Source organism: Dendrobates tinctorius, unplaced genomic scaffold (genome assembly GCF_039654945.1).
Source record: "Dendrobates tinctorius isolate UK_male_01 unplaced genomic scaffold, ASM3965494v1 ptg000223l, whole genome shotgun sequence".
NCBI lineage: Eukaryota > Metazoa > Chordata > Amphibia > Anura > Dendrobatidae > Dendrobates > Dendrobates tinctorius.
In genome coordinates, this window is record NW_027361890.1 from 9,076,131 (window position 1) to 9,101,298 (window position 25,168).

A 25,168-nucleotide genomic window follows, 5' to 3' on the forward strand; every position below is an offset into this window, starting at 1 on the left:
CACTGCCTCCGCCGTGTTTTACAGATGATGTGATATGCTTTGGATCATGAGCTGTACCACGCCTTCGCCATACTTTTCTCTTTCCATAATTCTGGTAGAGGTTGATCTTGGTTTCATCTGTCCAAAGAATGTTATTCCAGAACTGTGCTGGCTTTTTTAGATGTTTTTTAGCAAAGTCCAGTCTAGCCTTTTTATTCTTGATGCTTATGAGTGGCTTGCACCCTGCAGTGAACCCTCTGTATTTACTTTCATGCAGTCTTCTCTTTATGGTAGATTTGGATATTGATACGCCTACCTCCTGGAGAGGGTTGTTCACTTGGTTGGCTGTTGTGAAGGGGGTTCTCTTCACCATGGAGATTATTCTGCGATCATCCACCACTGTTGTCTTCCGTGGGCGCCCAGGTCTTTTTGCATTGATGAGTTCACCAGTGCTTGCTTTCTTTCTTTCTTTCTTTCTTTCTTTCCTTCTTTCTTTCTCAGGATGTACCAAACTGTAGATTTGGCCACTCCTAATGTTGTAGCAATTTCTCAGATGGGTTTTTTCTGTTTTTGCAGCTTAAGGATGGCTTGTTTCACCTGCATGGAGAGCTCCTTTGACGGCATGTTTCCTTCACAGCAAAACCTTCCAAATGCAAGCACCACACCTGAAATCAACTCCAGATCTTTTATCTGCTTGAGAATGACATAACGAAGGGATTGCCCACACCTGTCCATGAAATAGCCTCGGAGTCAATTGTCCAATTACTTTTGGTCCCTTTAAAAACAGGGTGGCACATGTTAAGGAGCTGAACTCCTAAACCCTTCATCCAATTTTAATGTGGATACCCTCAAATGAAAGCTGAAAGTCTGAACTTCAACTGCATCTGAATTGTTTTGTTTAAAATTCATTGTGGTAATGTCTAGAACCAAAATTAGAAAAATGTTGTCTCTGTCCAAATATATATGGACCTAACTGTAGGTGTAGTCCAGTTCTGTCCAGATGTATGCCAGCATATCCTGGGGAATGGACTTCACTGTCTCAGGTTGTTCAGATCTTGTGGCTGGGGGTTGAAAGAGATACAATGAGTCATTGATCTAGCGCCACAGAAAGAAGTCACAATTTGTTAGATATTAGGCCCAACCTGATACAATGCATCACTGAAACAGTGGAGCCCATATCTGGAGATATGGTGACAAATGTCTGGCACAGCACTAGATTACCCGCCTATATATCGGCAGTGTCACCAATGGAAATCACTTTGAATATTTTTAGTGTATAGATAAAACTTTGATAGATAGTTGTCTATTCATGTTAATAAACTTGTGTTATGTTCTCTGTTATGAATACCGAGGAGGATATAATTTAGCATCATCCTTTTTGAACCACCATGTATTTGGAGTCAGTCAATTTCATTTATGCAGTGCTTCCGCCATTCACATCTCATCAGTATAATGTTTTGTCTGTATGATAAAGTGATTGATTCATTCCCTGTAGTGGCAACTGGGAACACAGCACAAAAACGGCTTCAAGGTGGGGATGAAGCTAGAAGGAATCGATTCCCAGCATCCATCCATGTACTTTATCCTCACTGTGGCCGAGGTGAGATGGACATAGAATGGTAGAAAAAAATATAAAAAATGGCATTAATGCTCTGCAAAACTTCAAGGGGTTATATCAGATTAATAAATTATTTTCAGAGACAGTACTACTCTTGACCACGGGCTGTATCTAGTATTGGGTCCTTCTCAGTGCTAAGTGATTTAATGATACTGAACCTCTTTATCTAGGAGTGGAGATAGACAGAAATAGGTCCCTGTGCAAGAGCAATATATGGGTCCTTTTCAGTCCCGTAGCTCATTATAATGCACAATTCCACCAGGGTTGGAGGTAGAAGTGGCCCCCTTACCTCTTGGGTCGATATGTAACTGCACAGGTTGCACCAATGCTATGTCTGCCCATGTCTTTATCTACAATAAAGGGTGTTGGGTCATCTGGCCATTTCACCACTGGATGTCACATATGGTTACCTAGTTTGTTCTCCATTCTAGCAATTGGTCGGGGTCCCAGCTGACCCACACTGTTGTAACAATTGTCACTTACTGAGAGATGATTGATATTTTTTGTAGTCTGGCATATCCCGTTAAAGGGGTGTTGTCATCTGGGACTTTGATGTTTTATCCTATAAATGTCCCAAATGAGACATCTTGTGAACTGACATCATGCAGTTTTAACATCAACGCTTGCTTACAGGGTTATATATAGGAATTAGTCTCTATAAGACCTACTTTACACATACTTTTTATGTGTCTTGTTGGCTTGTAGAAAACACCATGACTTTCCTGTGTTTTTCATGAACACTTTATTGGTGTATATTTTTGTTATGCAAAAATTAAGTAAATACCCCAAACTCTTGTTTGCAGTGCTTTCTATATTTCCTTATTGACATATAGAAAACATCTGGCAGCAGTCATTAAAGCTGGAAAATATGCTGCATTTTTCCTTAAAACTGTAAAACCCACACTCCTGAAAATGTTTTTTTATCAATTTCTGTGCCATTTCAGTTTTTATAGGGTGGAATTATATTATTTATGTTTTTTTTAATGTCAACATTAATTTTGTATATTTTTTTCTGCATTTTTGTACTTTAAGGTTTGTGGGTTTCGAATAAGAGTTCACTTTGATGGGTACTCAGACTGCCATGATTTCTGGGTGAACGCAGACTCACCTGATATTCATCCTGCTGGCTGGTGTGAAAGGACTGGACACAAATTACAGCCCCCAAAAGGTCATGATGAAAGAATGTTTTTTTACCCTGTTTGCCATTTAGTTGTGTTTTTTTTTTCACTTCTGATATACGAAAACTTTTATTCCATCCAATCTCTTAAACTTTCTTGTAAACATTATGGCAATAAACAACTTCTGAGCGAAAGCCAGAACAAATGTTATGGCACCAGTCCCTTTCTTCCCCATCTATCTTATCTTTCTTATACCAGACCGCACCTTTACCAGATGCCCAATTTGCCAAATGCCTTTCTCCAGCCATCCTGTGTATGAGACTTTTCCTTTTCTACCACCACTTTGTTGCACTTTTGAATTCTTCCCCATCTTTCTTTTTGCAAGACCACAATTTCTCATGAACACAAACTCCTTCCTGCACAGTTTACTCCTTCACCACTTTTATAAATACCATACAACTTCTTTTACTTTCTTGCATGCTCGATTGCCCAGCTGTATTTTTGTGCCAACACCCCCTCTTTCCACTGCTCTTTCTGTGACAGATCACTTCTCTTAGGATTATTAGTTTACATCAAATAAATGATTAAAATCTGCTTGCAGCAAGCTTCCTATTCATCTGAATGGGAAAACGTGTGTGAAGTACACACGTCACATCACTTTTCACTGCATTTTTAACGTGTCTTGGAAAAAGCATCATGACAATTCTTTGACGCCTTTTCTGTGCGCAACTCGCAGTCAAATGTGCTATAATTCCCCTTCTTTTTTCATTTTGTTTTTTTTCATGCTTTTTTTGGCAAGACTTTTGCAGTAGAAACGCCTCATAAAAGACACTTTGTTGCTACAACCCATATTAAAATTAAAAGTGAATCGAAAACCTTGCAGAAAAAATGTGTCAAAAACGGCATCTAAACAGAGTCACATACTCTTATAAAACCGCAACAATATCAATGAGTCTTTTAAAAGCATTTTTTAGAGGAGGATATTTCAACTAGAAAAATCTGTGGCTAATAAATCTGTATGAACATACCCTTAGGCCTCTTTCACACATCAGTTTTTTGCCTTCAGGCGCGATCCGGCTTTTTTTTGTAAAACCGGATCCGGCAAAATGCAATGCCGGATCCAGTTTTTCCCCATTGACTTGCATTAGCGCCGGATCGTGCCCGATGGCATTGCGTTTCATCCGTTTTTTGCCGGATCCGGCAACTTGTCTCATTCCGGCGTCTGGAAAAAACGGCTACTGTAACGTTTTTTGTCTCCGGCGAAAAAGCCGGAAGCGCCGGATCCGGCGCTTCCAGCTTTTTGCTACAATGAAAGTCTATGGGCGCCGGAATGCGCCGGATCCAGAAAAAGACGGATCCAGCCACCAGATCTGTTTTTTTAAGTCTGCGCATGCTCAGATCCAATTGGCCAGCCCCCAGGAACAGATATAACCTGCTAGACGGATCCAGCAAAAAAACGGATCCGTTTCTACAGTTCTCCAAAATTTATGCCGGATCCGTTTTTTCTAAAAATAGCCGGATCCTGCCTGACGGCAAAAAACTGATGTGTGAAAGTAGCCTAAAGAGAAATTTTAACTTTTTTTATTTTAAACATTTTCTGTTTAATCTTTGTTTGTAGGATACAAAGATGAAGACTTCAGTTGGACTCATTACCTGAGACTAACAAAAGCTCATGTGGCTCCTAAACACTTATTTATAACTCCAAAAATTGTGAGTTTCCCACCTAAATCATGTTAACATCAGCATATAGTACTTATTTTTCTTGTAGGTCAGACCACCACCTTTCAGATATTTACAGCATTTCATGTAGATATTTCATAAATTTATGAAGCATAAATACATCTTTGTGGTTTCTTATGGCTTTATTTTGCATGAACTTATATTTTTTCCAAATCGTATCGTATTTCGCCCTATCATAGAAAATACATTACATTGTTTACATATTTTTAGACACATGAAAACAGCAATATATGACTTATTATCCATAACTTGCTTTTTATAAATGGCGTACCTAATATATTACCAGCCTCTGTAGTGCATATAAATATATGATTGACACATGTTAAAGCTCGGTCATTATATCCACTTTGCAGTAACTAACATCAAAACTTTGTCTGGTGTTTCTAGAAATTCTCTAAAAATTGATTTCTTTTGCCTTTCACAGGGTGCTCCTCCATCTCTTTTTCGGGTGGGTATGAAATTAGAGGCTGTGGACAAGATGAATCCATCTCTTATATGTGTGGCCAGTGTCACTGATGTAGTAGAAGACAGATTTCTTGTGCACTTCGACAACTGGGGTGACACCTATGACTATTGGTAGGATTTTTTTTACTGATTGCCAAGCCTTAGACAGGCAGTAATATGCCTTACTCTTAAAAGATTGTTTCAAACTTCTCCTTTAATATGGTAATTTCTAATGTAGACAACAATTCTCATGATGCAAAGGGAGCAGGGTCTCCACAAATGGCACTTACTTAGCTCCAAGTTGTTTATAAAGGCAGCAGTTTCCCAACTCACACTTCAGATCCTTTCTGTAATCTATGTGATTCAGTTTTAGTCTGTCTTCTCTATCTCATGCTTGTGATAGGTTTCTCCATGTCAACTCTTACAAGCATTGGAGAAGGAAAATAAACTGAAGCTGTATCTCATTAGATACTCTGGAAATTCTGCACACTGAACACATACAATGTATAGAGAGTCCATGTCAGTCAAATAAGTTTTATAATGGAAGCTAATCGTTGTGTGGACTCACATACTATATCACAGCAGTGGAGGAGCACTCTGTGAATGGCGGTTTTCCCAGAAATAAAAGAGGGTAGAGCTGGGTGGTGAGGGATCTGAGAATTGCCAGGATGTGATAGGTCTTGATATCTTTCTGAAGCTCACAGTCAGACAGAAAATGTCCAATTGCCAACACAAAAAAGAATGTAATGGAGTGGAAGTCAGACTGAAAAACACATGTCACAGCTGCTTAAAATGAAAAGGTTCATTATCTATTGATACAACAAAGTAGGGATAAAATTAATTAAACCGTCAGAGTATTGTTGGTGAGCTATAATGAAATAAGACCTTTCACCAAAATTTTTCATGTTGAACTGGACACATGATGTAATAAACGCTGTAGAGCTGTATAAAACTTTTCTTTTATTTTGTATCTCCATAGCGAAAATGTTGGCCAACGTATTTGGCATCTAACCTAAACAGTCAATTTTAAAGTGGGCATTACCAGAGAGATTTAATTGGGGGGAGGGTGGGTGTGTGCTTTTTCCTCTGTATATGATGCTGTCCAATCATAAGCAGGCAGCAACACACCTCAATATGTTAGAACAGGCTTAGTGTGAGATATGTATTGAATAGTATTATATTATGTCCACTATGTATTTAATAGTGTCAAATAAGTACCCTATGTTATTTACATGTACTATAATGATTAATGTATTTACATACTACAGGGTATTTGCTCATTTTGTTTTTATCCCAGGCATTGACTGTTAAATTGCCACATTGTGAATGTGCATCTACACATAGCACATGTATCAACATGTATCCCGGCTCATTTCTTTGGTTTTCCTTTGGTTTTTATGTACTTTTGTACATAAATGGGGGTGGTCCCCCAATTTTGGGCTGTGTATCTTGTCTATATAACTTTCTATGGGCATGAGCCAAACAGTCAGGTATGGGTCCTGCTCTGCACTCGATTTTGAGGTCTGCCGACACATAGTGAGTTGTGGTCCTAGAGTTAGGGCCCATCCTGATAGGCTACACATTATCGCAGTGGGATGGCTTTTAGGCTCTTTTGATGAAAATAGTGTCAACTAAGTAACCTACGGTATATTATTTACATGTACTATTACTGTCTATTTACTTACTTAGCTTTAGTAATTTGAATAGGTGACATGTAACAACATTTTTGTGCAGTGTCTGCTGCAAAAATGAGTGGCCTCACATAGCTTCCCCCGAAGCTAATTGCTGCAAGCTGGAGAAACTGGATACTGAAACTTCATTGCTTATTTTTTAGAAGGGATTTTCCAGATGCAACAATTTTTTTAACCAATTCAAGAGTAGCTATTTTCATTTTTTTTACGTACATGCAAGTAGAGCACAAAGGGCCATTACATTATTGAAATTGTGTCTCTTTTCCAATATGGTCGTATTTATATAAAGGATATGTAAATTGGGTAAATCGAGAGTGTGGCTAGAAGTTGTAGTTTCGAAGGTGGCCTTCTTTGCATTTTTTAAACTTTGTTTTATATATTTTTAATTTAGTTTAGTCTTCATTCTTATTTTTTTTATTTACGCTTATTTTTTATTGCTGATTGTCCCTGTAACTAGCGCTGACATATTAGCTGCAGTTACAGTGGGAAAACAGCTTCTTAACATCTATACAGCACCGACGATCTTGTAATTCCTGGTAGAGGAGCAGTAAATGTCAAGGCTGCTTTCTTAAATGCACACATGATTATGCTTTCTCTGTGGGAAATACAGATGTTGCAGACCCAGCAAGGACATTCGTAAACGTCCCTTCAGAGTCATACGTAGACTAGCCGGATGTTTTAAGATGTTGGTTTGAAAGCTGCTAAACTTTAAAACCAGGATTAACAGAGCATAAAAAATAAGTTGCACCGTACTAATAGTTACATAACTTATTATGTAAAGGTCTCAAACTAGAATAGCCTATGTTTGGTAATTAAAACATTCAGGCTAATCTGACTAATCCTTTTTTACAACTTCTTAGGCACTGTTCACAGTAGTATTTAGGTGAACTCCATAAGGCTTCTGTTGCTTTTTAACTTTCAGAAACGTATAGTCTGCTGCCCTTTTCATGGAATCATAACTCAACTGATCAATTTTGAATCTCATGGCTTCAGTAATTAAAGAACATATGATGCAAGTGTCAAAAAAGTATAAAAATTAAAATACAGTTTTATATAGAAGTAATATTGATAGAAGTAATAATTTCCTGGTACAGTTATAAAAGCAACTGAAAAGCCACAAGCAATTACACTAAATCAAGCCGCACAGCAAATTGATATTTAAAGAGAACTTGTCATGTAAAAAAATTCTATTAACCTGCAGATATTGGGTTAATCTGCAAGTTAAACATTAAATGCGGTATACTGAGGATCATCCAAAAGATTCTAACGTATAAATCCTCTAAAAAATTATTTATTAGACATACCGTACATTAAAAAACTATACCCCAAAAACAGACAAAACATGCTAAAATGGCCCAATATACAGCACAAAGAAGAGGACCTACATAATACAGCCCTATGTGATATCAGGCAACAAGTCTATAGACAAACCCTATGATTGGTACTGCCTGACCGCGGAGTGTGGCACCCTATAAGATTGACGCATATTGTGCCCCCCCACACACACCAGTGGCTGTCTCACGCTAGACCGCCCTATAAGTCTCGACATAAAGAGGCAAAAGAAACTAGAAAAAATATCTACAAATATACCTTGATTGTCAACATAACATTGGAGGGATATATCATTGCTTTTTCCTGTTGACCTTCTGACGAAACATATCCTGAGGGGAAATGCATAGAGGCATCAGGTATGACTGATAAGTCTCTGCTTAGTCACACTCTTATAATGAGGAACTTTTGTTTATGATATGTTTTGAGTGCTCTTACTGCTTTTTATCCCTTCAGTACCAATCACAGGATATGTCTGTAGGGTATTGATAGTGCCTGTACTTGTTGTCTCATATCACATGTATTATATATTTTCTCTGTGTTTTGTTGCATAGTTTTTAATGTATGTCGAATCAATTAATCTTCATGTTAATAGCATTCTAAAGCTGTGTGGCCGCTGCACTGAAGGGCTGGCTGCGGGGTGGAAAGGAACTTTAATCTTCACAGCAGCCTCTGGCTTTCAGTCTTAGGGTATGTTCCCATGGTCAGTATTAGGCAGCGCTTTAGACACAGCACATGTCCCGCTCCATGCTGGCTTTTGAACACAGGTGATTCTGCATGTGTTTATTGAGCTGTGCGGAATCACCGCATCCAATACATTGTATGGGTGACTTTATCTTGCAGGGACTGAATGTCTCCGCAAGAAAAATAGACATGCTGCGGTCTGGAAAGACGCGCCGCATGTCTGTCTCCGCAGGAAAGCCGCCGGTGCACGCATAGTGGAGATGGGATTTATTTATTGAAATCCCATCCACTATGCTGTAACATTTGGCCGCTGTGGATTTGACGCTGCTGATGTACGCAGCGCCCAACCCGCAGCGTTTACTGACCGTGGGAACATACCTAAAGAGGTGGGGCTTCAGTCACTGCTTAGTACACTGTGAACAGTGGCTCTAACCACACCCCGGCATAGACTGATAGCCAGCTCAGCGGTGCCTCAGTGTTGAGTGTAAGTGCGTGCATTGTTGCATGTGGCAATAATATTTGATGCTGATTAAATAGAGATGTTTTGAAAATTTTATTTCCTTTTTTTTCATCATTTACATATCAGTAATATGCCTATCTATCCTGTGATTTCCAGAATTTCACGACATTTCCTTCTTAGTGTTTCAACTATGTTGAGGAGTGTACATTTATATTCTATCATCAACACTGCAATCCTAATATAGTTTGAGATTAGATGCAATTGGGCTCCTTGCATTAGAAATAATACATTTCTATTTTCTTAGGTGTGACCCTAGCAGCCCCTATGTTCATTCTGTGGGATGGTGCCAAGAAAATGGGAAGCCTCTTACTCCTCCTCAAGGTACTGGCACAGAAGGGTAATGGTGACAGCAAAGTAAAAGGGAAAAGTCTAAAGCCACCATGATATTCAGGAAAATGTAAAATAGTTATAAGGTTAGTTTGGAAAATGTTGTTGAATGTGTGAGAAGTAACACGGTTACTTTCTTGTAGATTATCCAGATCCTGATAACTTCACATGGGAGAGATACCTGTTGGAGACTGGGACCTCTGCAGTGCCCACCAGAGCCTTCCATACTGTAATGTTATGAAGATATATTGTAGAAATTCCATGACTGTGACCTGTGTTACTTCTCCAGTGTTCTTTACTAATAATCAGTTTTCAACCTTAAAACTTTCTTAAGCGACCTCCCCATGGATTCAAAGCCAAAATGAAGTTGGAGGCAGTAGACAGAAGAAATCCTTCATTGATCCGGGTGGCATCTGTGGTGGACACAGAAGAGTGCAGAATAAAGGTAAATACTTACGTTTGGTCTGTTAGGTGCATATTTCCTCTCTTTCATTACATGCCAATGTCTTTTGTGGTTTTGACCATTTGACTTGTGGGTGTTGGTGTGCTTCCATCTTTTGTTGTGGGCCAGGGGGCAAGGTTATTAACATCTGGGTTTCTGACAACCCATCCCACCTTCCAAGGTTCACTTTGATGGCTGGAGCCATTTGTATGACTTTTGGCTGGACGCAGACCACCCAGATTTACACCCTGCGGGTTGGTGCCAGAGAACAGGACACCCACTGCAAACTCCACTGCGTGAGTACTGCAAAATATAATCCGATAGTGGATGTCATAATGAAAGGAAGTAAAGAAAAGGAAATAATATACTCCAAACAAAATATTAATCCCAAAAATGCATGCAGAGAATTGTGAATAGTACATTATTTATCAATGAATATCAAGTAAATACAGCTAATCAGAGTGACTATGCCTGCAACATGGTCAGCAAGGGACCAAATCGAGTTCTGCCTGTCTTGATCTGCCATTGACGATCTTAGGCCTCACATCTGTGTGCTGGTCCTTAGATATGCATTGGTGATTTTGATCCATAACTAAGATCAAAAATGGACATGTCCATGTGACTTTTTTGCAGACACAATGTCGGTAACAAACATTAACATGTGAATAGCCTCATAGAATATAATGGGTCCGTGTTCTATGTGTGAAAAACTAGGATAGAATACGTATGTCAAAAATGGAGGTCTGAATGAGGCCTTCGTTTGGAGAGCCATTAGCAGAAAACTAACTTTCCTTTGTTCACTTCCTCATCTTTTCACAGAACACCGTGATTCTCCTAACCTATCACCCAGTGCTTGTGTGTCTCTCAGCTGTAAAGGGATTTCTCACGCACGAGGCAACAAGTACAGTTTCCAGCACAGGTCAGCTGCTCTTGTGTAAGCTGCTATAACTGTAAGACCCCAGTGCTTCTTTATTTCTTTGAATTAAGAGCAACCCTGACAGAAAGCAGCTGTAAAGGAGAACTTCATGAAATTCACAACGCCTATCCCAACTGTTACTGTATATTGAGGAAAAAAAACAGGATTCCCAACCGCAATGCAATATTTTACCACATATCTCGCCTTTTATCATTACTATGGCAAGATAGTGAGATGTAATCTAGTGGCAGGTGCATTACTTGCCTTATCAACTACAACTCGTAGAATACTTAACCCCTTCCCGACCCCTGACGCCTACGTAGGCGTCATGAAAAGTCATGCCTAAACAACCGTCATCGTATAAAGCAGCCTCCTGTGGGTCGGGTGACCAGGGTCAATGAAAGGTCACCCAACCCGCGCACACACAGGACCCTTTATACTTCACCATGGGGGGTGGCTTAGCCCCCACGTGGCTACGATCGCTCTGATTGGCTGTTGAAAGTGAAACAGCCAATCAGAGTGATAGTAATATTTCATCAATGAAATTTGATGAAATATTACAATTCAGCCATGGCCAATGCTACAGTGGCATCGGACATGGCTCGAGACACTAATTTAACCCCCCCACACCGGCTGGCGGGGGGCAATTGGCCCCCGCCACGGACCGACGCCATCACAATCTGCTCCCCCTCCCCTTCCCTCCCCCCCGCAGTCCGATCACCCTCTCCGATCACCCCCCCTCACCCTCTACGGTGCCTCCGAGTCCCGCTCTGGCTCCCGGTGTCCCGCCGTCCCGGCTCATGGGCAGTGCGATTGTAATATTTCACCAATGAAATTTGGTGAAATATTACAATCAAGCCATGGCCAATGCTGCAATAGCATCGGCCATGGCTGCAGACACCGATGAGACCCCCACCAACTGACGGCAGCGATTGGTCGCCGCAGTCATCATCAGCAACTGTCCCCCTTCCCTCCGCTCCCCCAGCCTTCCGATCCCCCCTCACCCTCCCCGGTATCTCCTGTCCCTCTAGCCATCCCGGTGTCCCGCATCTAGATAAGTTCCTTGGGGGGTCTATTTTCCAAAATGGGGTCACTTGTGGGGGGTTTCTACTGTTTAGGCACATCAGGGGCTCTGCAAACATAACATGATACAGACTATTCCATCAAATCGGCATTTCAAAACATCACTACTTCCCTTCCGAGCCCCGATATATGCCCAAACAGTGGTTCCCCCCACATATGGGGTAGCAGCGTACTCAGGAGAAACTGGACAACAACTTTAGGGGTCCAATTTCTCCTATTACCATTGTGAAAATAAAAATTATAGGGCTAAAAAATCATTTTTTGAGGAAAAAATTTTTTTTTTTATTTTCACATCTCTGCGTTATAAACTTCTGTGAAGCACCTGGGGGTCCAAAGTGCTCACTATGCATTTAGATAAGTTCCTTAGGGGGTCTAGTTTCCAAAATGGGGTCATTTGTAGGGGAGCTCCAAAGTTTAGGCACATAGGGGCTCTCCAAACACAACATGGTGTCCGCTAACGATTGGAGCTAATTTTCCATTCAAAAAGTCAAAAGGCGCTCCTTCCTTTCTGAGCCCTGCCGTGCGCCAAAATAGTGGTTCCTCCACATATGAGGTACCAGTGTACTCAGGACAAACTGGACAACAACTTTTGGGGTCCAATTTCTCATGTTACCCTCGTGAAAATAAAAAATTGCGGGCTAAAAAATCATTGTGGGAAAGCTCCAATGTTTAGGCACACAGGGACTCTCCAAACCCGACATGGTGTCTGCTAGCGATTGGAGCTAATTTTCTATTCAAAAAGTCAAATGGCGCTCCTTCCCTTCTGAGCCCTGCCGCGTGCCCAAACAGTGGTTTATGACCACATATGGGGTATCGGTGTACTCAGGAGAAATTGCCCAACAAATTTTAGGATCCATTTTGTCCTGTTACCCATGTGAAAATGAAAAAATTGATGCTAAAAGAAAATTTTTGTTGGAAAAATTTAAAATGTCCATTTTTTCCTTCCATGTTGCTTTAGTCCCTGTGAAGCACCTGAAGGGTTAATAATCTTCTTGAATGTAGTGTTAGTAGCTTGAGGGGTGCAGTTTTTAGAATGGTGTCACTTTTGGGTATTTTCTGCCATATAGACCCCTCAAAGTGACTTCAAATGTGAGATGGTTCCTAAAAAAATGGTTTTGTAAATTTTGTTGCAAAAATGAGAAATTGCTGGTCAACTTTCAACCCTTATAACTTCCTAACAAAAAAAAATTTTGTTTCCAAAATTGTGCTGATGTAAAGTAGACATGTGAGAAATGTTATTTATTAACTATTTTGTGTCACATAACTCTCTGGTTTAACAGAATAAAAATTCAAAATTTGAAAATTGCAAAATTTTCGCCAATTTCCATTTTTTTCACAAATAAACGCAAAAATTATCGACCTAAATTTACCACTAACATGAAGCCCAATATGTCAGGAAAAAAAATCTCAAAATCGCTAGGATGTGTTGAAGCGTTCCTGAGTTATTACCTCATGAAGGGACACTGGTCAGAATTGCAAAAAATGGCCAGGTCATTAAGGTCAAAATAGGCTGGGTCATGAAGGGGTTAAAAGGGGTAGTTCCACAAAGAAAGTACATTTTAATCAACAGATCTTGGAATAAAAATAAATTCCACAATTTAATGTGCTGAGATAATCTTATAAATGTGCCCCTGCTGTGTACTGTGTAATGGATGTGTCTGACCATACAGGGACATGTTCTGAGCATACCACAGCTCCTGGGCAGGGAGGAAGAGAAAAGAGAGGATACAGACAGGACAGTGTAGGATCACAGCTGCTGGTTTCTGTGAGGAATAACATTTCCCTTCATGTTTAAAAACTTGTTTTACCTCACAGAAAGAATCAGCTGTTCTGGAGCTGTGGTATATCTGATCATGTTCCTGCATGGCTGGGCACATCAATTACGTGGAGGCACATTGATAAGATTATCTAAATCGGGACAAGAATATTTTTTTTTACCACATCCAATTATGGAAATTATTTTTAATTCTACGATCTATTAATTAAAATGTACTTTGTTTGTGGGACAGCCCTTTAAATCTCAAACCACCACTCTGCTCTGTGACTGACCCATGTCAGAGTAGTCTGACAAATACTTCCTTCCCTTCTGCAGTTCTAGAGATGTTGTGAGAGGGTGTATTACCACACCACACATTCACAAACCAATGCATCTGCCCATATATTACTGTGAACTACTTTGCATACTGTGCCACCCTTGGAAATAGCATACAGGACACTGTCCATTGAAACAAGGAAACAAACTAGGAGTTGCACATATAGTATAAATATCCACAGAAAAACAACACAAATAATAATAATCTTACTTATATGGCGCCAACATATTCCATAGCACTTTACAAATCAGAGGGTAATAATTGTACAAATAATATTCGACATTAGAGAGTAATGCTAGGCTGGGGGCCGAACGATGCTTCAGCCGATCCTTTAGCCGTCTCAACCGACCCTTGCATACACGTACTCGTTTGGCCAAGCGCTCTTGTGTTCTCTATGAGAACGCCTAGACCAGGGGTGGGGAATCTTTTTTCTGCCAAGGGCCATTTGGATATTTATACCATCCTTCGGGGGCCATACAAACTCCGCCCACAAAGTACATCCTGACCCTGGCACTGGTTTCATGACTTAATCTTTCATTGCATGCCCTTCAATGTTCAGTAGTGAACACTGCATGTGTGTGCTAACAGAGCAAGAAGAAATTAATGAGCTTGTGGCAATCAAAATATAGCTCCCTGCCCAAGAATGCAGTCCCTGTGAATCTGTTCGGGGGACTGATAAAAGGTCATCGAGGGCCGTAAATGGCCCTGGGGCCTGAGGTTCCCCACCCCTGGCCTAGACTAAAGGTCCCGTCACACACAGTGATCTCACTAGCGAGATCGCTGATTTTGTGACGCCACAGCGATCTCGCCAGCGAGATCGCTGTGTGTGACGGGATCAGCAACCGGCCCCCCGCCGGGTATCGCTGATCATGCAGCATCGTCCTGGGCCGTTTTTTCATCATTGCTCTCCCGCTGGCCAGCACGCATCGCTGCATGTGGCAGCGAGAGCCAACGATCAGCGAGGCTCCCAGCGCTCTAAGCAGGCGCTGAGAGCTGGTCTCTAAGGTAAATATTGGGTTATTAAGCGGCGCGCGTCACTTAGTTACCCGATGTGTACCTTAAAAACCTGCGTGCTGGCAGCTCCCAGCGTGAGCACGCAGGTTTCTAAGGTACACATCGGGTAACTAAATGACGCAAAACGCTTAGTAACCCGATTATTACCTTAGAGACCAGCGTCCTCGCTGGTGCTGATCGTTGGTGAAGCTGCCTGTTTGGCAGCTCACCAGCGATCATGTAGCGATGCATCAGCGATCCTGACAAGATCGTATCGTTGTCGGGATCGCTGGTGCATCTTTGTGTGTGACGAGGCCGTAACACTATGACTATCAACTTATCTCAGGGAGAACAATGCAATCAACAGTCAGAAATCGAACATGTGCACTTAACATCTTTCTTGACCATCACTTGGCTAGTGTCCTCATACACATTAGACCGTTGAACGAACCTGTTGATATTGGGGGGTTCAGCCAACATTTTTCTTATGTGTTTGGGGGCCTTAAAACATTCAAACAAGAGGAGGTGACACAAATGGTAAAATAGTGCTTGTATTGTATGGTCCAGCCATCATTATAATTAATAAGGGTGTTATAGCAAAGCTACCGTATATAAACTGGTCTCCAGCCAATATCTGTATGAGTGCATGGACATTGTGGGAGCAGAAAATAGAAAGAATTCTGAGGAAACTTTAGGAAAGCAATCTCTCATACAATAATAGAAAGGGTCAAATGTAATCTCATGTATATATAACCCCTAAAAATGATACTTTATTAGTTAAAAACCACAAGTGTGGTAAACACACCAACGAAAAAAGTGACAAGAAATAAACGAAAATAGAAAAGTGTTGAAGCAGAGACCACTCTAAGGTAACACCTAGGAATCCCTGATGTGATCCTGAGCTTGAGTCTACCTGTCTGCGGAGGTTGGCACCCTAGGGGGGAACGTTGTGGCGCCCCCGCTCAACGATGACTATCCCTAGGGGCCCTAGTATACCCTACAGCCACTAGTGGTCACCTCTACCCGATAATAAAGGGAACCTCTATTGCTAGACATAGACCAATCTGCTCTAAAGAGGGCCCTGTGTCCCAAAGAAAGAGGTTAAAAATAGAGAACACACATGGCATCAGGTGGTATAATTAGATACTCATTTGCATAATGATGCCCCACATCCAATATCAACAGTGAGGTATCATGTGCACATTAATGGGAGTCATAAACCGGACACTTTAAATACATTCCATGTTGCCACGATCTCACAGCTATACGATCTCTTCATATAGAGAGAAAAAGTATATACAAAGCTGGCAATTTAACCAGTGTAGCACAGGATAGAGGATAGTGTCCCATTATTAAATCCATTAACATCCCAATAACAAAATAAACACAGAGCTGCCACAGCGATACTCATCTGTGTTTATCGCCACCAGCCATCAAATGGTTAACACCTCAATGCGTTTCGCCTGAGTAGGCTCATCAGGAGGCCCGATAGTGCAATATCTTGTGTCCCATAACGGTGCAAAAGCCAACCGATGCTCATCCCAGTTCCTCTTTTTAAACCCACCGCTAAGACCGCATATGCTCCGCCCACTCACGTGACATAGCAACGCTAAGCGCCTATTACGGTGTCCCTACTACATTATCAAACAGCACTAGCCAGACCCAGGTGTTCCGATTGGCTGTCAGGACTAACATACAACGTCACTCATGGATAACCAATCGGGTCTCTTCAAGCATCACAGCACTATCCAATCACTGGAGCTGAGACAAATTGCAAGGTCTGACGTGCGCAGCGTCACTCCTGGAGAACAAACAGGCAGTCTCACAGCTCTCTCCAATCGCTGCGGCTGAGACAAACTGCCAAGTCTGACGTGCAGCGCCCGCACATGCGATCCATAGAGAATGTTGCACTCCCCCATCTTGAAAAGATGCGCCACAAATGATACAGCATCAGGTGTACAGTTCACCATTATGTACATATATTATATTCAGTGGCCAAATTGCACTCTTCAGTGGCATAGCAGTTGCGTCTTATCACACAATGTATAAACACTGTGCACTAACAGTTCAGATATGCATACAAATAAACCGCAGCTGACGCTGACTAGTGTGAACAAGCGTCAGAATGCGTCTTCATTGTCAAATACATATAATTAAAAGACGCTTTTTTGTATATATCAACTGGTATTATAAATTAACTGAGGTTGCTCAGAGTCCAGTGGGCAGTAAGAAGGGAACATTTATATATATAATGATCCATGACAATACATGGGAATCCCAAATATACGGGAAACAAAAGACAAAATCTAGAAGGTCAATATCCTCAAAAGAGGAGGTCACATTTTTCAATTATGGCTTATAAGAAACAGGCAAACGACAATTGGTCATTCAGCCCCCTCGGCTCCAGGGACTCCATCCTGAATATCCATTCACATTCTCTCTTGAGAATATTCTTATCCACATTCCCTCCTCTGGGGTTCACATTCACAACTTCTATAATACAGAATTTGATTTCACCGGGGTCACCTTTGTGACACATCCACATGTGTTTAGCAAGTGGGGTCTCTCTTTGATTTCTAATATCCCCCATGTGTTCCCCTACTCTCCTTCTGAATTCTCTCCTATAATATAATATAATATAATAAATAATAATATAATATAATATAATAATATAATATAATAATATAATATAATTCTCTCCTATAATAAAGTTGATCCTTCTACAATGTGACAGCCCTTTAGATATTTGTAGACAGCTATTAAGTCTCCTCTCAGTCTTCTCTTTTGCAAACTAAACATTCCCAAATCCTGCAACCTTTCCTCATAAGACAGGGTTTGCAGACCGGTCACCATTCTGGTCGCTCTTTTCTGAACTTGCTCCAGTTTGTTGATGTCTTTTTTAAAATGTGGTGCCCAAAACTGGACACAATATTCCAGATGAGGTCTGACCAAAGAGGAGTAGAGGGAAATAATGACTTCACGTGATCTAGACTGTATGCTTCTGTTAATACATCCTAGAATTGCATTTGCCTTTTTTGCTGCTGCATCACACTGTTGACTCATATTCAGTCTGTGATCTATTAGTATACTCAAGTCTTTTTCACATGTGCTGTCACTTAGCCCTATTCCTCCCATTCTATATATGCTTTTTTCATTTTTATTGCCCAGATGTAGTACTTTGCATTTCTCCCTGTTAAAAACCATTCTGTTAGTCGCTGCCCACTTCTTCAGTTTATTTAAATCTTTTTGAATCCTCTCTCTCTCTTCTCTAGTATTAGCTATCCCTCCTAGCTTTGTGTCATCAGCAAATTTAACCAGTTTACCCTCAATTCCTTCATCTAAATCGTTGATAAAGATGTTGAACAATACAGGGCCCAGGACAGAGCCCTGTGGTACCCCACTTGAGACATTCTTCCAACTGGATGTGCAGCCATTTACGACCACTCTTTGGGTCCGATCACTAAGCCAGTTATGAATCCACCTAACTGTTGCCTTGTCCATTCCATACTTAGTCATTTTTTCAATAAGGATTGTATGAGAGACTTTGTCAAATGCTTTGCTGAAGTCAAGATATACTATATCTACAGCATTTCCTTGATCCACCCAATCAGTGATACCGTCATAGAAGGAAATTAAGTTAGTCTGACATGACTTATTAGTTACAAACCCATGCTGACTCTGTTTAATCACTTCATTCTTATCCAGGTATTGACATACATGTTGTTTAATAATTTGTTCAAAGATCTTTCCTGGTATAGAAGTCAGACTCACCGGCCTATAGTTGCCTGGGTCCACCTTCTTCCCCTTTTTGAAGATAGGAACAACATTTGCTCTTCTCCAGTCTTCTGGAACTTCTCCTGTTCTCCAAGAATTTTCAAAGATTATGGAGAGGGGTTCAAAAATTTCTTCTGCTATCTCCTTCAGTACTCTGGGGTGTAATTCATCTGGACCTGGAGACTTGAATTCATTTAGGTTAGCTAAGTGTTTCCTCACTATCTTTCTGTTTATAGATATCCTGGATTCTTCTATTCCCTTAATAGGACAGTGAAGAACAGTAGATGTTACATTTCCTTTCTGAGAGAAAACAGATGCAAAATAGGAATTTAAAAGTTCAGCCTTCTCAACATCCTGTCTTACCATTTCATCATTTTCATCCTGTAAAAATCCTATAGCATCTTTGACTTTTCTTTTACTTTTGACATATCCCCAAAATCCTTTATTGTTGCTTTTGACATCTCTTGCAAGCCTCAATTCATTTTCAGCTTTAGATAATCTGATTTGTACCCTGCAGGTTCTGCAGACAGCATTATATTCTTCTTTAGATATGCCTCCCTCTTTCCATTTTCTAAACATTTTTTTCTTCCTGTTTAGCATGTGCTTAAGTTCTGTGTTCATCCATCCTGGTTTCCTTAAATGCTTCCTATTCTTCCCTCTTTTCGGAATTGTTAACAACTGTGCTTTGAGAATTTTATTTTTCAAGATTTCCCATCCTTCCTGGACATTTTTGTCTTTAAGGATATCCAGCCATTGGATCCCTCCAATTCTCTTTCTGAATCCCTTAAAATCTGCCTTTCTGAAATCTAACCTTGACGTCTGAGTCTTCACAGGTCTTCCGCCTCTAGTTATCCAAAATTCTAAAATAGCGTGGTCGCTACCTCCTAGGGTCCCAGCCACTTTTACCTCCTCAACCATTTCCTCCCTGTTTATAAGGATTAGATCCAAGATAGCAGTTCCCCTTGTTTTCTCCACTACCTTTTGGAAGATAAAGTTGTCAGCAAGAGAGGATAAGAATTTCCTTGACCTGTTAGTTTTGCCTGAGAGAGATTCCCAACAAATGTCTGGATAGTTGAAATCTCCCATGACAACTATGTCATATTTTTTGGAGAACTTGGCCATTTGATGCATAAAGAGTTCATCCATATCTTCAGCTTGCACATGTGGCCTGTAGTAAATGCCTACAATGGTGTCCTTTCCATTGTTCTGTCCTTGTATTCTTACCCAAACAGTTTCCACAGAACTCCCAGTCTCTGAAGCTTGGATCTCTGTGCAGATATACGCGTTTCTAACATACAATGCGACACCCCCTCCTCGTTTATCAAGTCTGTTTCTTTCAAATAAGTTATATCCTTCTAGTCTTGTGTTCCAATCATGTGTATCGTCCCACCAAGTCTCAGTGATTCCAGTGACATCATATTTCTTTTCCTGTGTTAGTAGTTCCAATTCTCCTTGTTTGTTGCCCATGCTTTGTGCATTAGTATAGAAACATTTTAGTTTGTGATGGGTTTCTCTTTCTCCAATATTTTTATTAATTAGATTCTTTCGTCTTTGTTCTTACTTTCCACTTCTAATAGCAGAGTTCTCAATAGCATTTGTCAGGTGTATGGCTTTTTCTGGTCTTTTGCTTCCCTTCCCATGTTGTTCTAGTTTAAAGCTCTCCTTACAAGTGTAGCAAGGCGACTTCCAAATACATGCTCTCCAGTCTTCGTAAGGTGCACCCCATCTCTAGTAAGTAGTCCATCGTATAAGTAGTTCACTCCGTGATCCAGAAATCCAAATCGTTGCTGACGGCACCATCGACGTAGCCAGTTGTTCACCTGCAGTATCTTATTCCACCTCCTTGTTCCATGGCCATCCACTGGGAGGATGGAAGAGAAGACCACCTGCGCTCCCAGTTCTTTCACTTTCTTGCCTAAGTCTTCAAAGTCTCTGCAGATGATTTCCAGGTCGTTTCTTGCGGTGTCATTTGTCCCCACATGTAGTAGCAGGAATGGGTAGTCATCTGTAGGTCTGAAGAGTCCTGATATCCTGTCAGACACATCTTTAATTTTTGCACCTGGAAGACAGCACATTTCTCTTGAAGTTATATCCGGTCTGCAGATAGCGGCCTCTGTTCCTCTCAACAGGGAATCCCCCATGACCACCACTCTCAGTTTCTTCTTCACAACATTTTTCTTTCTCCATCCAGGAGGACTCTGAAGGCGTACAAGGTTGCTGTTTGTTGGCAAAGTCTTATCCTGATGTAATTCTTCATCGTTTTCCTGCGTGAGGGCCTGGTACTGGTTCCTGAGCAGTATGGGTGCTGACTGCCTCCTGATCCTCCTGCTTCTCTGGGTCACATGTCTCCATTCCTCTGTTTCTTCAGGTGCACTTCGAATTTCTTCTCTTTCTGTAACATGAAGAGATAATTCTGCTCTGTCCAAGAACTCTTCACCTTCCTTAATGATCTTCAACATAGCTAACCTCTCTTCGAGATTTTGCAACTTTTCCTCCAACAGGGACACAAGCTTGCATTTGTGGCATGTGAAGCTTGGCTTTTCCACTGGTAAATCTGTGAACATGTAGCAAGAAATGCAGCTCACCAAATGGCTCCTGGCCTCTTCCATCTTGAGATTTCTTAAAAACGATGAAAGATGAGCCAAAATTCGCGCGCCGATAGGCTGGTATGTATGACGACATCAGCAGTGCGTTGACATCATCATGCCGCTGCACATCGGAGCTGGGACAGATGAATGCTGCCTTGCACCAGTCCCGCCGCAGTTTTCTAATGTATGCATGTCTGAAAGACACAAATACATTTGAATTCAGCAAGGAGGGAGCGGCGTGTCCAGTGTAGCTCTGCGGGCTGCATATCATATTTCGCCAGGCTGCATGTTGTGCAGGCCTGCTATAGCAGATGGTCAAGTAGTGCAATGACTGGGAAAGAGTGGGAGCATCAGTGTAGCGGCTGGACTTGGATTCAATGAATCCTAATAATACAAGAATAATCTTCCAATAATGTTAAGTATATAACAGTTCAGAAAAATGACTGTGTGTCAATAATTAAGCAGAAATATGCTTGAAGAACAATGTAGCGATAAGATAACATACAAGAATTATCATTCCTCTGTTTTTACTCATAGGAAGTGTCCCACTCCTGGCTGTGATGGTTCTGGTCATGTGACTGGAAGATTCACAGCTCATCACTGTCTGTCTGGTTGTCCCCTGGCCGATCGTAACCAGCAACCAGCGAGAAGCAGAAATCCTATCCCACTGCCACCTCGGAGGAAATCCAGACACCATGGCAGGTGACAGAACAATGAGCAGATGCATGGCCTAGTTGTATCTCAGGGGTCTCATGGGTATTAGTTAGAAGGTGTCAGTATTAAGCTTGGTAATGCCATATTGATAGGATGCTGTGAGGATGGTCAGTCTTACAGACATTGCCATTATTTATATAAGTGAATCAGACTCTTCATTTATAGACTCCATTATTTCTGCAAAATGTATTATACTCCAAAAACTGGATCCTTTCACTGTTGTATGTAAGTCATTGCTACCTCTCCTGCAACACATTATAACACTGCGGTAAAATTCATGAATCTTAAGTAACTGGCATGTTCTATCATAGAATTGGACGTCCACCCAAATATCGCAGGGTGCAGCAAGATGCCTTTCAAGGTAAACAACTGAGCCAACATTATAAAATTTACTAATTGGAATCCCAGTTTCTAACCCATGTTGTATGTAAAAGATTGATCTGTACTAATGATGAGCGAACAAGCTCGGGTAAGGTGTTATTGAAGAATACTCGGGTGCTAACCGAGTGTTTTCGGCGTGCAAGAATAACATGTTCAAGACCCCACGGCTGCATGTTTCGCAGCAGTTTGACAGTCACAAGACATGCAGGGATTACCTGTTTGTTAGACCATCCCTGCATGTGTTGCAGCTGTCAAAAAGCCGAGGGACATGCAGCCACGGGGTCTCAAACATATTATTCTAGCATGCCCAAGACACTTGGTTAGCACTCAAGCATCCTCGGATAACACCTTATCCGAGCACGTTCACGCATCACTAAACACTACATATGACATCTCCTACTATTAATAGTTAATGTATTATGTTGCGCTTGTCTTTTTTCTCTCTCATCAGACCCAGTTCACCAGTCACTTTTTATGTCAGCCATGTCTGTCCATCCTGATCGAGCCCTTGCTCACTGCTGGGAACAGCACTGCCGTCTATTGCCCGGTGTAGCTGGTATCAGTGCAAGCACTGTCTCAAAGTGGAGTACAGAGGAGGTATTCATTTCCTCAAAGACCCTGCTATGTGGATCATATCTATAAGCTGATTGAAGGCCAAGATGCAAACCATACTTGTATGACTACTGTGGAGACTACTGTGGAAAAAAGTATCATTTTTCTAGAAATTTAGTGTTTATTTTGGATATTTGATTTTTTTGACAAATTAATGACATTTTCTTTTAGGTGTTCAACTTTGTGCAGACGCTGACGGGATGTGAGGACCAAGCCCGACTGTTCAAAGAGGAGGTGAGAAATCTGTTTTGTTTTTATTCTAGTGTCCTAATAGTTTCAAGCCCAGAACTAAAGATGTTACATATCTAATAATAAGTGCACATAAAGATCTAATAAGTGCAGATTTCCATGAGAGATGAACAGTTAAAGGAGTTGTCTGGGTTGAGTAACCACGTCTCTTACCTCAAAAACGTTGTCCCTCTTGTCCTTGCGTTGTGAATTTCAACTCAGCTGCTTGTGACTGAATGGAGCTGAGCTGGATTACCAAACATAGCTCACGGACAGAAGTGTCATTGTTTCTGGGGACAGTAAGCACATGCTTTTTTCCATTTTAATGTGATTTTTGCTGGGTTACTCACATCTTATAAAATGATAACATACAATGGGGGAAAAAAGTATTTAGTCAGCGACCAATTGTGCAAGTTCTCCCACTTAAAAAGAAGAGAGAGGCCTGTAATTGACATCATAGGTAGACCACAAGTATGAGAGTCAAAATGAGAAAACAAGTAAATTTGAAAAGATTTGGGAGAGGTGGAATTCCTCTCACCTCACTTTACAAGGTTGAGACCTCACACGCGAAATAATACGATACGGGAGACCAGGCTGCGGAAATAGTAGATATTAGTTAATGTAGTGGTAGTTGTAGTTTAGGAATTTTAGTTAGATTTTATTTCTGAATGGTATGACAAGGCTTGTGAAATTGAATTGATATACATGCTGGAAAATGTATAGGTAATTATCCTTTATGTATGCTTGAAGAAGGATAGGTACATATTACCTTGTTTATAAGAGTGTGCAATTTCTCTGCATTATATTTTACAATGGACGGAAACACGTGTGCTATGTATAATGCTTGTTATCATAAGCCATTGTGTATGTTGTACATTTTTTGTGTCCTAAGGTTCAATAAACGAATTTAAAAAAAAAAAATGAGAAAACAAATCCAGAAAATCACCTTGTCTGATTTGGCAAGGTTTATTTTGCAAATTATGGTGGAATCATTACCAAAATATTTTGTAATATATCCTTTGTTGGCAATGACAGAGGTCAAACGTTTTCTGTAAGTCTTCATAAGGTTGGCACACACTGTTGGTGGTATGTTGGCCCATTCCTCCACGCAGATCTCCTCTAGTACAGTGATGTTTTGGGCCTGTCACTGGGCAACACGGACTTTCAAATCCCTCCAAAGGTTTTCTATGGGGTTGAGATCTGGAGACTGGCTAGGCCACTCCAGGACCTTCATATGCTTCTTATGAAGCCACTCATTCGTTGCCCTGGTGGTGTGCTTGGGATCATTATCATGCTGAAAGACCAATCCACATTTCATCTTCAATATCCTTGCTGATGGAAGGAGGTTTGCACTCAAAATCTCACGTTACATGACCCCATTCATTCTTTTATGTACATGGATCAGTCGTCCTGGTCCCTTTGCATAGAAACAGCCCCAAAGCATGATGTTGCCACCCCCATGCTTCACAGTAGGTATAGTGTTTTTGGATGCAACTCAGCATTCTATCTCCTCCAAACACAACGAGTTTTATTTCTACCAGACAGTTCTACTTTGGTTTCATCAGACCATATGACATTCTTCCAATATTCTTCTGGATAATCCAAATGCTCTCTAGCAAACTTCAGATGGGCCCATACATGTACTGGCTTAAGCAGGGGGACACGTCTGGCACTGCAGGATCTGAATCCATGGTGGCGTAGTGTGTTACTGATGGTAGCCTTTGTTACGGTGGTCCCAGCTCTATGCAGGTCATTCACTAGGTCCCCGTGTGGTTCAGGGATTTTTGCTCACCGTTCTTGTGATCATTTTGATCCCACAGGGTGAGATCTTGTGTGGAGACCCAGATCAAGGGAGATTATCAATGGTCTTTTATGTCTTCCATTTTTTATTACT

General features: G+C 41.0%; 1 protein-coding gene across 6 annotated transcripts in view; it reads left to right on the forward strand.

Moving 5' to 3' along the window:
* L3MBTL1 (L3MBTL histone methyl-lysine binding protein 1) overlaps positions 1-25,168 on the forward strand; it is a 74,927-nt gene that overhangs the window by 36,916 nt on the left and 12,843 nt on the right. For 4 of the 6 annotated variants that reach the window (XM_073555318.1, XM_073555317.1, XM_073555315.1 and 1 more), the window contains 13 exons: positions 1,475-1,579; positions 2,630-2,765; positions 4,334-4,425; positions 4,880-5,031; positions 9,368-9,444; positions 9,594-9,679; positions 9,785-9,895; positions 10,074-10,188; positions 10,712-10,826; positions 21,877-22,041; positions 22,365-22,414; positions 22,886-23,031; positions 23,218-23,280. In XM_073555318.1, the coding sequence (XP_073411419.1) occupies positions 1,475-1,579; positions 2,630-2,765; positions 4,334-4,425; positions 4,880-5,031; positions 9,368-9,444; positions 9,594-9,679; positions 9,785-9,895; positions 10,074-10,188; positions 10,712-10,826; positions 21,877-22,041; positions 22,365-22,414; positions 22,886-23,031; positions 23,218-23,280 (1,413 nt within the window). The remainder of the gene's footprint in view (positions 1-1,474; positions 1,580-2,629; positions 2,766-4,333; positions 4,426-4,879; positions 5,032-9,367; positions 9,445-9,593; positions 9,680-9,784; positions 9,896-10,073; positions 10,189-10,711; positions 10,827-21,876; positions 22,042-22,364; positions 22,415-22,885; positions 23,032-23,217; positions 23,281-25,168) is intronic. The other 2 variants (XM_073555319.1, XM_073555320.1) reach the window with 1 other exon arrangement.